The 15258-nt window shown below is 39.3% G+C and overlaps 1 protein-coding gene across 1 annotated transcript in view; it reads left to right on the top strand.

The window, feature by feature from the left end:
* ciita (class II, major histocompatibility complex, transactivator) overlaps nt 1-13226 on the top strand; it is a 31328-nt gene extending 18102 nt beyond the window's left edge. Inside the window, exons 9-22 of the mRNA XM_038280299.1 lie at nt 2937-2987; nt 3104-3217; nt 3299-3352; nt 3457-3674; nt 4414-5741; nt 5891-6424; nt 8733-8912; nt 9001-9072; nt 9154-9234; nt 9312-9395; nt 9481-9564; nt 9663-9746; nt 12249-12332; nt 12434-13226. Of these exons, the coding sequence (XP_038136227.1) occupies nt 2937-2987; nt 3104-3217; nt 3299-3352; nt 3457-3674; nt 4414-5741; nt 5891-6424; nt 8733-8912; nt 9001-9072; nt 9154-9234; nt 9312-9395; nt 9481-9564; nt 9663-9746; nt 12249-12332; nt 12434-12509 (3044 nt within the window). The 3' untranslated portion in view covers nt 12510-13226. The remainder of the gene's footprint in view (nt 1-2936; nt 2988-3103; nt 3218-3298; nt 3353-3456; nt 3675-4413; nt 5742-5890; nt 6425-8732; nt 8913-9000; nt 9073-9153; nt 9235-9311; nt 9396-9480; nt 9565-9662; nt 9747-12248; nt 12333-12433) is intronic.
* The last annotated feature ends 2032 nt before the right edge of the window (nt 13227-15258 follow it).

The raw sequence follows: 15258 nt of genomic DNA, 5'->3' as shown, positions 1-15258 counted from the left end.
CTTAAAGGAATAGTACACCCAAAACATGATTAGCCTTCATTTTCTACTCACCCCCATGCTGAACAACACTCTGGAGTACTTTTTTGATATCTCAAATGCATCTGGAGATCTGGGAGGCTTCTTGCTGTCTGCTGACATTCAAATAATGGAGGTCCATGGTGCCCGAGACAGAAAGGTCCATAAAAGTCCACAAAAAACGTGTCAATATTCCTCCATACTGCTCCTCCAATGTATTCCAAGTGTCCTGAGTGGGTAACATCCAGAGTTAACTCGAAACGAAGTCATTTAGAATGTTTTTAGAGCATAAACAGTAGTGTATAGGATTTCCTGAAAGCGCGCACATGCGCGTTCACGACGCTACGGAAGCCGGCACACCAAACCAGATGAAAGTGCGCATTCAGCGTCTGCTCTGCCAATAATGCAAGCGTAGAAGAAGAAATGTGCTGTTTACCTGTGCAAAGAAAGAAACGACGAAAGAAAAATGTCTGAGGACTTCAGTGTTGAGGAAGAGCATGAGTTCTTTGCCGAGCTGAATGCGCTGGTTTGGTCTGCCGGCTTCCGTAGCGTCGTGAACGCGCATGTGCGCGCTTTCAGGAAATCCTATACACTACTGTTTATGCTCTAAAAACATTCTAAATGACTTCGTTTCGAGTAAATTCTGGATGCTACCCACTCAGGACGCTTGGAATACATTGGACGAGCAGTATGGAGGAATATTGACACGTTTTTTGTGGACTTTTATGGACCTTTCTGTCTCGGGCACCATAGACCTCCATTATTTGAATGTCAGCAGACAGCAAGAAGCCTCCCAGATCTCCAGATGCATTTGAGATATCAAAAAAGTACTCCAGAGTGTTGTTCAGCATGGGGGTGAGTAGAAAATGAAGGCTAATCATGTTTTGGGTGTACTATTCCTTCAAGGTGGATATGTTGGAGGAAATCAGCTACTTGGCAGAGGTCTGCGTTCTGTCAATGCTTTCTCGTTTTTATAAGTGATCTGTAGATATGATATGATGCTGTTTATCTGTCCTGTGTATTTGCCTTTTATTTTGTTTTCATTGTAAGCAAGGACTATATTACTGAGGTGGTCAATCAAAAGAGCAGAAGCCTGGATTATTTCCCATTTTGGAATTTATGCTTGTAAAAATGTATCTAACCCCATTTTGATTAGGTGGCAGATTTTCTCAACTTGTCACAAATAGAGCGATATTATTAAGCCTACCGGCCAAATGCAGTACAGCACATTCTCAAATTATTCATAGCATTCAAAAATTTTCTCACACAACGGAAACCACAGTTATCAGAAGTTACCTGTTTAGCAGGAAATATAGCTCAACCTAGATTTAGCTAGATTTCCTGTCTGTAAGGCATCAGAGTTAATTAGAGAATATTAAACAGTAAAAAGCGTCATGGAGACAATGGAATAAAGCTTACTGGTTAGGGATCCTCTTTATGAAGATGTTTAAAGATACTAAATCATACTGAATACACCACAGTCCATCATCCCAAAAGCACAACTTACCAAGACGTGCTCTAATATGTCTTTATAGGCAGTATTGTGTTGATCAGAGAAGCAGCTAATTGGCCGCACGGTAACTCTGGAGAAGCTGTGAAGATCCACAGCTGAGGTGGAACCTACTGTAGATTCGTGGTGCATTCAGAAAACAGGATGCAAATTGTCAAAGGTTGAACTTTGCTAGTTTCATACAACATACTAAGTGTGGTGAAAAACTGGCAATGCAAGTCTACCTAAAATCACCATTCACATTGTTAAACATGGTGATGGCAGCATCATGCTGTGGGAGTGCTTCTAAACATAATGTATGAGATAGAGGTAGATATGACTGGTCGATCTAAATACAGAGCAGTCCTGGAAGAAATTCAACAGGCTTGCCAACTACCCTAAATACACAGCTATATTTCCGTGGGATAACTTTAAATCTGATGTTTTAACACTGAAGGATAGAATACAACAGACGAGTTACAGCAAGAAAAATAGGCACAAATAAAAATAAATGCATGGCACACTTTTCAGATTTTAAATTAGACGAAATCCAAAATTAATCAATGCTTTTTTTCCCCATGTGGTACACAGTCATGTAATAGTTTGGGTTGAGCTACAAAATCAAAGCCCAGTTACTAGATAGGAGTTTGTGGATGTAATTTAACAAAATGTTTGGCCTTGGTCAAACTGTGACTGATTGGTATGTCTTTTTAAGTGTCGTTTTGGGATCAATAACGTAGCTTTGAAATGAATTGAATATCTACCTAACTTAAATGCTTGAAATTCCATTAATATTTTACTAGCTATGTTAACTTCACATCTCGAAATGTTTACATTACACTAAACAGTTACAGCTGGGTGGAAGTTTGAAGTAAAGATGCCAAATTGTTCCGGTTATGTTAAAAAAAATAAATTCCCTAATGCTTTGTGCAAAAAAATACTACAAAAGCATTGCTGTTTGATATTAGCCACAGCTTAACATTTTTGTTTACATTATAGTTTTACTTCAATAAAAAATAGGCGGCGCAATAAACTTCTTTTACTGCATCTTTAGATTACAGATACTTGAACAGATGTAAGGAAAATATATCAAATACATTTCCACTGAAAAGCTGTAATGAAGGTATCGTAAAACAAGTCTTATTAGCTGGAAATTGTTGGAGGAATATCAACTTCCTTCTGTTAAAGCCTCTCTATTGAAATATTAATAATCCTGACTTTATAGTTTGCTCATTGTATAATATTGTATCAGAGATCACATTCTAATTTGTTATTCTAGAAGTCTTTGAAATAATGTATAGTATTGCTGTTTGCGCTTTATCTTGTAATCTTTATTCTCACTTGTGTTTACATCTCTTGATGTGAAAAAATGTTGTTGGGTAACTTTTTATTTAACTCAGCACTGTTTTCTCTAATCTTATTTATTACTCAGTTCCAGCACCTTCTCCTCCCTGCAAACGCCAACTTCCACCCCTCTCCCCAGGTAAGCAGTTCCATATTCGATCTAGAGGAGCTAAAACCTTAACGTGCACATGTCCAGATCTTCATCTGTCTGTTGGCTATCTTAGTTTAAGTGTTCTTTCTCTTGTGTTTTTTTAGTTGATGGAACAGTGGCACCTGTTCTGGTGAGTTCATTTCAGCCAGGATCCAAGTCAGATAAGGCATGCAAAGCCATGTCCCCCACTACTGCACCATCTCCATCACCCACGAACGGTAAGCTTCAGTGTCTTTCTCGCTTCCTAGTCTATGCAGGTACCTACTATCATGTAAATAACATAACTTCTTGCATTTCAGATTTGTCCCCTTGTAAGGAGCCACCTAAGTCTCCCACAGTTGTTGAAATCCCCCGTAAGTCTTTTCCCACTTCTGCATCTTCCCCTTTTTGTTTCGCACAAGGTCATATGGCTCAAGGAATAAATCAGCATTTACCTAAACTCATTTTTGTTCTATAGAGACTGTGAAAGACTATATCCAGCAATCTAAAACACACATGAGTCAAAAATGCCTGAATATGGAGGCAGGCCTACAGCTGACAACCCATTATGTGGATGTGAGTGTGAGCCAGAGAGAGATTGTTCGTGGTGGGAAAAACACAAACAGGTGTCTGGATAAGGAGCTCATCATCACTGGAGATATAGATCGTCAAAAAAGCTCAGTGGGGCAAAGTCAGGTAAGAGTGTTTCTTTAGTAGACCAGCTCACAGGTAAAATGGTAAAATACCAGCGTAGTAAAAAATGCATTCAGCTGTTTAATCTGAAAAAAAAAAATAAGATTAAATCCCAATTATTGGAAAATAACTTAATTTAAGAGAAATGAAGTTATTGGCTTTTTTTCTCATTAAAGGGATATTGTGTAAGAATTACTGCCATCTAGAGGTGAAATTAGGGTATTTCATGCAAACGAACATTAAAATCTGGAGTGTAAATGCCTGAAACACGTATTGCGACAATGGTAGCTGCAGTGTGTCAAAAAGCCTCGACAACACATGGTGTCCAAAGTGAAGTGGTGTCTGTAAGCTGACATTTACAGTGACAATAAGCCAGCGTTTACCACGACTTTGAGCTCCTAAAGCTACTAAACCCACATAAACCTTCAGTTCTGTACCAACAAGGTTGGTATATGTTTGTGGAATCTATTGTTATGAAATGTAGTTAAACTGAACGGAAAAAGTTAGCTTTACACTAATTTAGGCCGTACAATTCACTTACTCCCTAAGGAGAAACATGGGAACTTCAGCATCCCTTTTGTTGCATAGGCAGCTGCCAGATATCTTTTCTCAGTACTTACCCTTTGAGGTAACTCCCCATACAGAAAGCCATATAGCAAGGTTAATCAAGAAAAAACAGCTTCAGCTTAATATTCTGGCTTATTCCTGCTGTTGAGTCAATGTGTTTTTCTTTCTTTTCCAGATTTTTGACAGCCTAAACGGTAAACGTTACAATTTGCTATTCGGCAATGCTGGCATGGGGAAAACAACTCTGATTAAGAAGCTGTGTTTGGACTGGTCCCAAGACTTGATCCCTCAGTTCGACTTTGTCTTTTTACTAGACGGCAAACAGCTGAATTTAACAGAGCCTGTCCACAGTCTCCAAACGCTGCTGCTTAACCAGTCCTCCTTCGCTCCCCCCTGCACTGACCCCGAAGGAGTGTACGCTCAGATCCTCTCAGCTCCTAAACGGGTTCTTGTTGTTTTTGATGGGTTTGATGAGCTGCGGGACTATGAAATGCTGCTGCAGACGCAAGAGAAGGAATTGGTAGCTGCGCTGCAAAAAGACAGTAAGGCTCAGGCCTTTACGGTGAAGCAGCTGTTCTCAGGAATCCTTCAGAGGGTCCTGCTCCCGGGATGCACGCTCCTCCTCGCCACCCGCCCAAGAGGCACAGCCAACCAGCTGCTACGGCGCGCAGACAGCTTTCTGGAAGTCTGTGGGTTCACTCCAGAAAATGTGGAGACGTACGTGTCTCAGTACTTCTCTGATACTGAACTTCGAGCGTCTGCTTTGGACCTCTTAAAAAGCTGCAGCTACCTGAAGCTCCTCTGCTGGAACCCTGCACTCTGCCATTTAGTGTGCACTGTTTTAGAGCATGGCAAAGGTTCAGAGGCCTTACCGAGAACTTTAACTGCACTCTGTCATGAGGTGCTCAGTTTGAAATTGGAAAAAGTCAGAGGAAGCACAGAGTCGCCTGCTGAGCCAGAGAAACAAAATAATGCTGCACATGTAGAGGAACCTCTGAGTGAAATCTCAAACAGTTCTCAGGGAAGGAGGGGGGAGAGGAAAAAACACACTAGAACCCGAGGTGTAACGCACAATGCTTCACGGAGTCAAAGAGCAAGGAGGAGGAAAGGACAGGAGAAAAATGATGAGGAGAACGTTTGCAAGGACACTAACAGCTCACAGGGAGGAGAATTGTTGTCTCAGCTAAGCTCTCTAGCTTGGGAGGGGATCAAATCGAACTCGACCACAGTTCCAAGGGGACGGGGTGTTTCCCACAAAGTCAGAGAGTTTGGCTTGAGGACTGGTCTGCTGCTTTCTCAGTCCCTAACGACAAGGACAACTTTCCAAACAGAGAGCGTCGGGGGAGGTGGGGGAGGAGATAACAGTGGGATGGAAAAAGTACAGGATGAAGAGAGCAAAAGCAAAGAAGGAAAGACCTTTGATGTGGATGAAGACAGCCTCCTGTTGTGGGCCAATCCCTTTCTTCAGAGTTACATGGCTGCTGTCCATCTGTCTTTGTCAAGGTAACTAAAACTTGATATTCGAAAAAACAGGCATCTCCGCGTAGAGCAAATAATCCGTCTTTTCACCTTAGATAATATGAGATCTGTCACATGCACTTTACGTACAGTTTTCTTTTCCCTCACCTACTCCGATGCTTTTCTCTCACCAGGACTGTAACAGACCGCTCCTTTGTCCAGACCCTGCCTTTCCATACAGGGGGAAAAGGCAGACGGAAACCTCAGAGGGAGGAGCTAGAGCTCACCCAGCGCTTCGCAGTGGGCCTCCTTTTCCACAACAGGACAGAGCTCAAGAGGCTTCATTCATGCTCTGACATTATATTCAGGGCCATGGTTCCCAGCAAACAGGCTTTGGTGATGAAACACCTAGAAGGTCTGTCCTTCGGGGACCTGAGTTCAGCTCAGATTCTGGAGGTTTGCAACTATGTCTATGAAGCAAGCTTCACGCACAAGGACAGTGGCACGGACGCTGGTGGGAAAGTCCTGGATCATCTAGCTGCACATCTTCCTGAATTTGTTACATTTCAGGGTGTTCCCCTGAATCCGCCCGATGTGTTTACAGTACAGAGCATCCTCAGCAAGGCCGGAGCTGAGGGCAGGGGTTTTCGTTTGGATCTGGAGGACTCTGGGATAAAGATCTGTGGACTTAAATCTTTGGTGGGTCTCAGCAACATCAATACATACAGGTAAAAATGAAAATTTTATTGTCTTTATTACCATGGTTTTGAATCTGCAATATGTTTTTAAACTTTGTGTCACGGAGAGGATTTGGTATCAGTTAGCTGAGTAAAAAAAATATTATCTAGTGAGGAATGCCTAATGAGAACAAACAGATTTAAGGTTTAGCTGTTCATGCATGTGTTTGTCTTTTTTCTTGTTTTATTTTTTTGTTTGTTCTTTGTTTATTTTCAGAAATTGATCTTTAAAGGGTGTGCTTCTAATGTGTACTAACAAAATCTGATTTAAAGTGATGTAACATCTACAACCTGCCAGTAGGTGGCAATAATGTTAACACTTTTAGATTCTAATTTAAAAAGGAAAACGACAACAGGAGAGGGAGGGTAGAGATTCTCTCAAAACAGTTAAAGCTCCTATTTTTTTTAAAGATTTTTAACACCTCCTCTTATTCATCATCTTCTTTGACTTAGGTTTTGTAAGTTTATAAGAAGAGAGAAAATAAAAGGATGAAATAATTTTGGAAATAGTTATATTATAATCATAAGTCATTATCACAGCTATCAGATTATCACAAAATGGTATTTTTATCTATTATAATGTGTTTCTAATAATAATTTTTAATTTCATCACAAAAAATGTGTGTTGTAGCTTTATATGGAGTTTAATTCTCAAAGATTGTTCAAAGTTACACAAGTTATGTTTGAGTGTAATACTTCAGAATTGCATGAAATCCGACGTACCCATATTCCATGTTTAATTCTAAAGAATATTTGGAATTTGCTCATTAAAATGTTAAGTGACTGAGCTCTCTAACTTCTACTAATAAGCTAATAATCTTATGTAGCAGCATGTTCATTAAAGGGTCTTCTAAAATTATGTTAAAAGTTTAATTGGTACTAACTGCTGCTGCTACATTATCACTACCACAGCGTTTTACATACAAGATATTTGATTATAAGGTCCGAATTAGGGAAAAGTCTCTTTATGTTAATTAGTAAAACATTTGACTCCCTTTAGGAATTTAGGCTACATCAGACTTACTGTTAATCCTTTGTTAACTTTCGTATTCGTTAAACCACCTTTGGAAAAAAAAGCTCTCTGTGTCTGATCTAACAGGACCATTTTCACTAATATGAGTTAAATGAGTTACATTGTTGTACATCTTCACTGAGTTTTTCTTGTTTTGTAGAGATATAGTAGTAAGATGTGTGTTGTAGCTGGTGCGAAATGCTGAATAGGTTAATAATGTTTTAAAAAAGATGTCAGGAAAACATAAGTTAGAAAGAAGAGGGTTATTCCAGTCTGGCAGATGTTGCCAAAAGCCACCTGTCACCTAAAATTCTGTGTCTTGTTGGAGGAATCGAGGTCTGTTTTATGAATGGAGTCCTGAATATACAGATCATCTCTAAGCCTTGAGGTGAATGTTTAGATTGGAGTCCAGGGGTTTGAAGTCAGAGCTACTGCTGTCAAATATGGATGTTTACTGTCTTTAACAACATGGTTTTCAAGTTTCAAGGTTTACTGTATGCAGGGGGGCTGCCAGGAATTTGGGGCCCCATGAAAGACATTGATATTGGGCCCTCAGCTGAAGGACCAAAAATGTATATATTTTTGTATTCATGCAGTGTTTCACTTTTTACTGCTAAAAAATTAAGGAGGACATGAAGATTTTTTTTATTTTGCTGCTAGATTTTCTTGTTATATTTGAAAAATATAAGGGTCAGTCAGGGGCCCTTCGAATCGTCCTAACTTTACTCCCCATATGGGGCCCCTAACTGTATGATCACTGCAGCTTTGGGAAATGTTGCCTAAACAGAAATTTTCAACTTTGACCATGAGGTGCATGACTGAGAATCTTTACAGATATGAAATGTTGAATTATTTTGTGTTGGATCAAGTTAAAGTTGCACTCTTATACTGTTAGACAGCTGTATCTTGTCCATGTTGAGTTTGTAAGCTACTTCTTACTTGGTCTGGTGCATCTTGTTTGAGTCCCTAAAATTGTTGAATAGAAACTTAAGGTGAACAAACCCTCAGCTTGGTTGATTTTAAGGAATAAACATAAAAAAAATTATCGATGGATAGATTATGTCAGATTAAAATCCTATTTCATCTTTTACAGTTTACTCTTCACTTTTTTATAGATTAAATCATTATCTTGCAGATTTGTAATGTAGGTTTAAACTTTAACGATAGCTCTTTCTCTTTTGATTTGGATTATAATTTACAGTAAATATGTTTTTACTGTGCTGTCAAAGAAAAACAAACTTATTCAAATGGATAACAGAGCATGTGTCCGTGTTGTGTTCCCTATAGGGCCTGCATAGCAGACGTCATCACCCTCTGGGAGGAGCTAGAGACGGATGCTGAGGAAGCTCTCCTGCAAGGAGCTGTGTCCAAATTTAAGATCCATCCACTGAAAGCCACACAAGTCTGCCATATAGAGCATCTAGAGAAGCTTGTCAGCATCCATACCCGCAGGAGGCTCTCAGACAGGTGGGTTTTAAAACGTGCTCATTGAGGTCGATGCACTATTTAAATATTCAATGTTTGCTGAATTATAATGTTTCATACATACCTACAGCTCCAACCAGTCAGTTTCCGTCCTGGCAGAGGGGGTACCAGCTGTTAAAGAGCTATACAAGCTTGAATTTGAGTGAGTAGCTTATTAAATTAATACTAAAACATAAGCAGATTTGATTTCCATTGATGATGATAACATTTACTCTCCTTAAAGGCTTGGCCCAGAAAATGGACCCTTAGCTCTTCCTAAGCTGTGGGACCTTCTTCCTGGTCTGCATAACCTTCAGCACTTGGAGTAAGTATCTCTGTATTTAAATATGTCTCCTAATATTAAAATCTGTTCTTATGATCTCTTTTTGAAACATCCAACAGTTTGGAAAACAGTAAGATTGGAGACAAAGGAGCAGAGAAACTGGCAAATGCATTAGTCTCGCTTCACTCTCTGGAGATACTAAAGTGAGTCCATGTTTGTCCCTTTCTTCTTTTTTACTCCCCTATTTCCTTTTAAATGTTTTTAACTAAACAAGCTGTTTGGTTTCAGTTTGTCCGAGAACTGCATCGGAGACCAAGGATTGAAGAAACTAGCCGTCGTTTTGAAGGACCTGCCCAAACTGCACTGTTTAAGGTCTGTACTGTGCATCATGGAAAAACATACCCAAACATCTATAAATGCTGTCTTGTTTAAGTACCACAGAATCTCACTTCCATCTTTGTGGTCTGCAGTCTCTACAGTAATGTGATTTCTGATGAAGGGGCAGAGAGTTTAGCAGCTGTCCTCCCACACATGGCTTCTCTCACAGACCTTGAGTAAGTCTGCTCATCTCATGACATTGTTCGTTTGCACTGCCAACAGTTAGTATAAAAAAAAAACACAAAAAGCTATCAATGTGAATCATACTTTAGATAAAAAATTAAATATTAATGATAATTATAGCAGTTTTCACAAGCATGACCAACACATTGAGCTACTTCAATGCGCTACTTGAGCTAGTCAAAATGTCAAACAAAAACACATTTTAATGTCTTCAATTTTATCATTGTGTGTCGTAGACAATTACAAAATGTCTGTGAAGTAGAAAAAAAAGATGCAAGTAAAATGAAAGTAATTTGTTTTATTTTCCTATTACTACCCATTGATAACTTGGGTGCAGTCAGCTGCATTAAGAAGTCCCCAGAGTGCTAAAGAGAGCCGTTTTATGCATTATCAAAGCTCCATAAAAACACAGCTGTTGGGTGCAGTATGACAAATCTGCCGGTAGCCTCACAAAAACAGAGGAATAAATCAGACAGCTGGTAATGCTGTGGGAAAACTTGGAGGGGTCATAGAATGCAAAACCGAGTTTCCATTGTCATAGATGAATAACGATAGTTCAGTGGGTGAAATGTACGTAGAGAGAAGTTCAAACCCCATCGACACCTCCTTTCTCTGCAAATCTCACAATTCTAAACTTCCACCATAAGACGGGCGAATACAAACAAAGCCCCGAATTGACGTAAACTCTGGGATGTTGCCTTACTTGGTTCTGGCCTGTATTTCTGTCACACCCCGGGGGGGTGGGGGTGGGGTTGGGGGGGGGGGGGGGGGGGTATGAAGTGTTGACTGCTGGGCTGCAGACTGGACCGGACCTCAGCAGAGAGCCATGAGCCGCTCGTCCTCAGGCGGGCGGTGGGTATGCTGGGTGCTGCTAACACAGGCGCGGAGAAGCACGGGGTCGGGTTCGGTCGCTCTGTCCCCTGCTGGCTCCCTGCCCCCGAGTTCCCGGACCAGCCCTGGAGCTCACGGCTCGGTCCCGCTGCACTGTTGTCGACCAAAATCTTGGACGATTTTGAAATTCCCCTAAGACATTTTTTTTGGTATGAAAAGTAGGACATGTCCGGGTTAAAACAGGACCTCTGGTCACCATACCATATCAACAATTTGATGTTTCAATGATTGAGTGCTTGTTGCTATAATGCGTCTTTGCTCAGCAGCTTTGCTCGTTGTACACCAACCAATCAGTGCGCAGCTCATCTAGATATTCATGAGCATACCATGAAAGGAAGAAACCTGTTTTTTCATTCTAGGGCTTTTAACCAGGCTTGCATTAGGGCTCATAGAACAGCAAATATGCCATTTTCAGCCCAACCAATGTTACACCCTATTCAGAGACCTTAAGGACAACCACCAAATACCCTATATAATCATTCTATCACCCCTTTAAAGGAAATGCCTGCGGTCCCTGCACCATCTTTATTATTAGTCCAGCTGTTAGGTAGAGACAGCCTATGACAACAACGGGCCACTGTGACAGCAAATCCCATAATGCTTTGCAAAGAGAGCTCTTCGCGCAAAGCATTCCAGAATATATCTGCCTCTTCTGAGACCTTTCTTTTCTTCTCATACACTTTTTCTCTTACAAACCTTTGCCTTTTTCCAAAAACCTCGGTTAGAAAGGTGAGCTTCAATAACTGTCTGAAACCATAGCTCACCACAGATATACGCCTGAAAGTGTGCATGTGCAGAAAAAGATAGTTAACGGGACAAGCACATAGGATAGACTTACATACACATATAAGGAGAATGATCGACAATTACAGTAGGAAGACCAATTATTTAAATGATCCACCCAGAAATAAAAGATAGTCCTCCATACCTTTAATACACACATTGTGACTCTGGAGGAGCTGCAGATCTGCAATTGTGCCTCCATGATAGAGTGGGAAAAATTGAAGACTAGTTTGAATTGTACACAAATAATTTAAGGGACATAACAAACACTTAGAAGAAGGAGGCTCTGGTCAAATGAGAAAAGAAAATGAATTTTTTTAGCTTACATGCTGTACGGCAACAGATAGTGTTCTATTGGTGACCTTCATGTGTCTAAGCCTTATAAAACGTTCCTCCCTGGGTGGATGGTACCAAATACCAAACCCAGCTGCAAACCACTGGAGAATGTTCTATAGGTTCATGTTCCACAATATACCTATAATTAAATAAAACTAGATAGAATAGCGCAAATAATTCCCTATATCCTTGCAGAAAGAGATCAAATATCTTCCATTAAATTTGCTGGTTTAGCTTTTTTGCGCATAAGGAAATAAATGTAATTCAGATTTAGATCTGCAGAGCTCAAAATGGCAAATTCATTTTATACAAGATGTTTTATTCTTTTTCTGCCTCAAAAGTAATCTCTACTTTGTGTTTGTTTATCCTATAAAATTTCAATAACATGAAATAAGATATATACCCGCTTAAAAGTATGTCCATAAGTAAAAATTTCCATATTGATGAATTCCCTTTGTAATTCCCCGTTTGTCTTCATTTGACAGCGTGAAATATAACAAGATGACAGATGTTGGAGCACAAAGCTTGGGAGCCAGTTTGAAAAACTGTGAAAAAGTTAAAACTTTAAGGTGAGTCATATTATGGAAAAAAAAAAAAAAAAACACAAGTCATTTTTTCAGATATGTTTTCATTTCATGTTCTTAACTTGGTTTGTCTGATCTTATCCCAGGATGTGGAACCAGTGCATTCCATATGGAGTTTTTGAGAGACTTCAGCAGCAGGACAGCCGCATCCTCTGGCACTAAGCTTAATCCTAAAAACAGATCTGCCTTACACTGAACTCAAACATCTTATGTATACATATGAACACTAACATTTAAGTGTTCTAAAGCATGTAAAACATTACACAAACAGAAAAACTAGCATATGAACATTTGCACTACAATGATCAGCTGCTGATTTACTCACCAGGTAAAGATTCTGTCTTTAAAGGGATCACATGAACACACCCACATCACTCAGGCTCACTCGTGTGGTATGCTTCAAACAATATTTGAACAAAACTTTGCACAACTTTATAATCTCTGTATAGAAAGCTAATTTTTATCCTTTTTGATATTTTTTAGGGACATTTTCTTTTGTGTTTGTCTTTGAGGGGGTGCAAACTAAACATTTCCTGGCTACTTTTATAAACACAAGTTGTTTAGTGGTGTTGTCACATGTTTATTTTTTCATGTCCCTTTCTGAATGCATGGGTTTATTTAAAACCCCAAACTTTCGCTTCTCCTTTGGGCATGTTTCTGTTCTCTATTTTTGCACAGACTGACCTTTCAGACTACAGCACTGTTCATGGCTCTCTAAATGTGTTATGGAAGCACAGTATCTACAGCATTAACATTTGTACTATGTTTGGATGAAATGTTACAAAAGGGAGGCTGAATCATGTTGATGGTGCCAATGGCCTCTCATGGAATGAAATTCCAAGTAAAGGACAGATTTAATAAATGAATTCAAAACTCCTAGAAGTGCTGGTATTTTTTAATACAGATAAACCCTTTATTTTTTTTATTTCTCTAGATTAAACTATTCATACTTATTCATACAAACTATTTAAAGATACATAAATTGTAAAAGCTTGTAAAACCTTCAGTTTCCCTCTATTTGAACTGGTAGGTGAACTGTTGCTCTCTACTGCCGCCTTGTGGTTAATATTTGACATATCCCCAAATAGAGAACCTCATTGAGTCATTGAGGGCTTTAAGAGAAGCCCTTAAACTTTACTTTATACCATTTTGAATAATTAAATATAGTGCATAGGTGTTAAAATTCTGTGGATGAACAACAGGTGTGCTGGAAGATTCCAGCTCCAGGAGACCCACGGCGCACTCTGCTGGAGGAAGGTGGTAAAGCTCCAGATCCCAACAGTAACTCCAGTCTAAGAGAAAATAACAAAGAGCAGAAGAGGATCCTCGGCGCCCTCTGGTGGGCAAGCCTGAGGATCCCAACACGTTAGATGTTTATTATTTATGTGGATTAGAGAAAAAATACAAAGTAAGATTATATCTGTTTAAAAATTTAATACAGTTTATTTAAATAGTGCCAATTCACAACACATCATCTCAAGGCACTCTACAGAGTCAGTTCAATAAGATCGAACAGACAGACTGGTCAAGTCATTCACTCCTACAGAATGAGCATCTAGCTATAATAGACAGTTAGTCATTGTGTTGTTGACTCTACAGCAATCCCTCACACCAGGCATACTATACCAAATGTATTTATAAAGCACTTTAATTACCCAAAAGAACCAACATGCTATATGCAACAAAAGCATAAGATAAAACTGATCAGTCATAAAACATTAGATAAAGTGGTATGTAAAAGTAGTAATGAAATGATAATTAAAAAAAAACAGTAAAACAAAGAAAACATTCTCAGACTGTGTAAAAAACCAAAGAAAAGAAATGGGTATTGAGAGGAATTTAAAATCCGAAAGTGAAGAAGCCTATCTAATGGCTAAGGCAAGGTCATTCCACTGCTTTGCAGCTGCGCTAGAAAAAGCATGGTCTCTTCTGACCTTGGGTTTTGTCTTTGGCACCCTCTGTAACAACTGGTCAGCTGTTCTAAGGACACGAGAGGGAGTGTTGGGGTGTAGCATCATGGACAGGTAGGGCAGGGCAAGACCATTAAAAGCTTTTTAATCAAATAAAAGGATTTTAAAATCAATCCTAAAAATGTACTTGCAGGCAATGTAAAGAGGTTAAAAAGGGGGCCACTCTTGGCGGCTCAAGCATATATGGAGCAACAGTAGGCAGAGAGCAACAAGCGAGATGTAGCTGTTATGAAGAGAAAAGGCAGAGAGAACACAAAGATGAAGCAAACAAATAACGCAAATTTAGAAATAGTAGAATGTAACATTTACAATAGTGAGGAAAAGGGGTATTTATGTCCTCCAGCAGCCTAAGACTATAGCAGCATAACTACAAGTATAGCAGAGTGAATTGAGCAAGTCTAAGTATATGCCTTATCAAAAATAAAAGTGCTAAACCTCGTCCTAAGTAGACAGGGTGCCTGCCTGACTAAAACTGGAGGTTGGTTTCACAGGAGAGCCCAAAAACTAATAAGTCTAATTTCAGAAATGTCAGGAACCACCAGCAGGGATGGAGAGCTAAGTGTTCTGCTATTAGCATATGGAATAATTTTGATACTGAGACTGCTGCCCCTGCGACCTGGTCGAGGATGAAGCATAACACAAATACCGGTACATCTCTGATGTATGATTGAACTTATCTGTTAAGGGCTTTATATGTTATAAAGTTTGAATTTTAATTTGGATTTAACAGGAAACAAGGGAAGCTGAAGTACGAGGACTAGATTTTCAGCCTTACTCATGGGCGGAATATGTTTATTATTTGGGCCGGGTCAATTACTGCAAAAAAGATTATAGTATAAAGTGTCCTAATAATCCTATATAATTATATAATATGATATATCCTAATAATGAGTTGAATTTATTCCTTAGATTTATTTTGATAATTATTCTTTAAAAGTGTC

The sequence above is a fragment of the Cyprinodon tularosa genome, unplaced genomic scaffold (genome assembly GCF_016077235.1).
Source record: "Cyprinodon tularosa strain WSP-4 unplaced genomic scaffold, ASM1607723v1 ctg159, whole genome shotgun sequence".
Taxonomy (NCBI): domain Eukaryota; kingdom Metazoa; phylum Chordata; class Actinopteri; order Cyprinodontiformes; family Cyprinodontidae; genus Cyprinodon; species Cyprinodon tularosa.
Note: the sequence above shows the minus strand (reverse complement) of the source record. Positions and strands in the feature narration are given on the sequence as shown.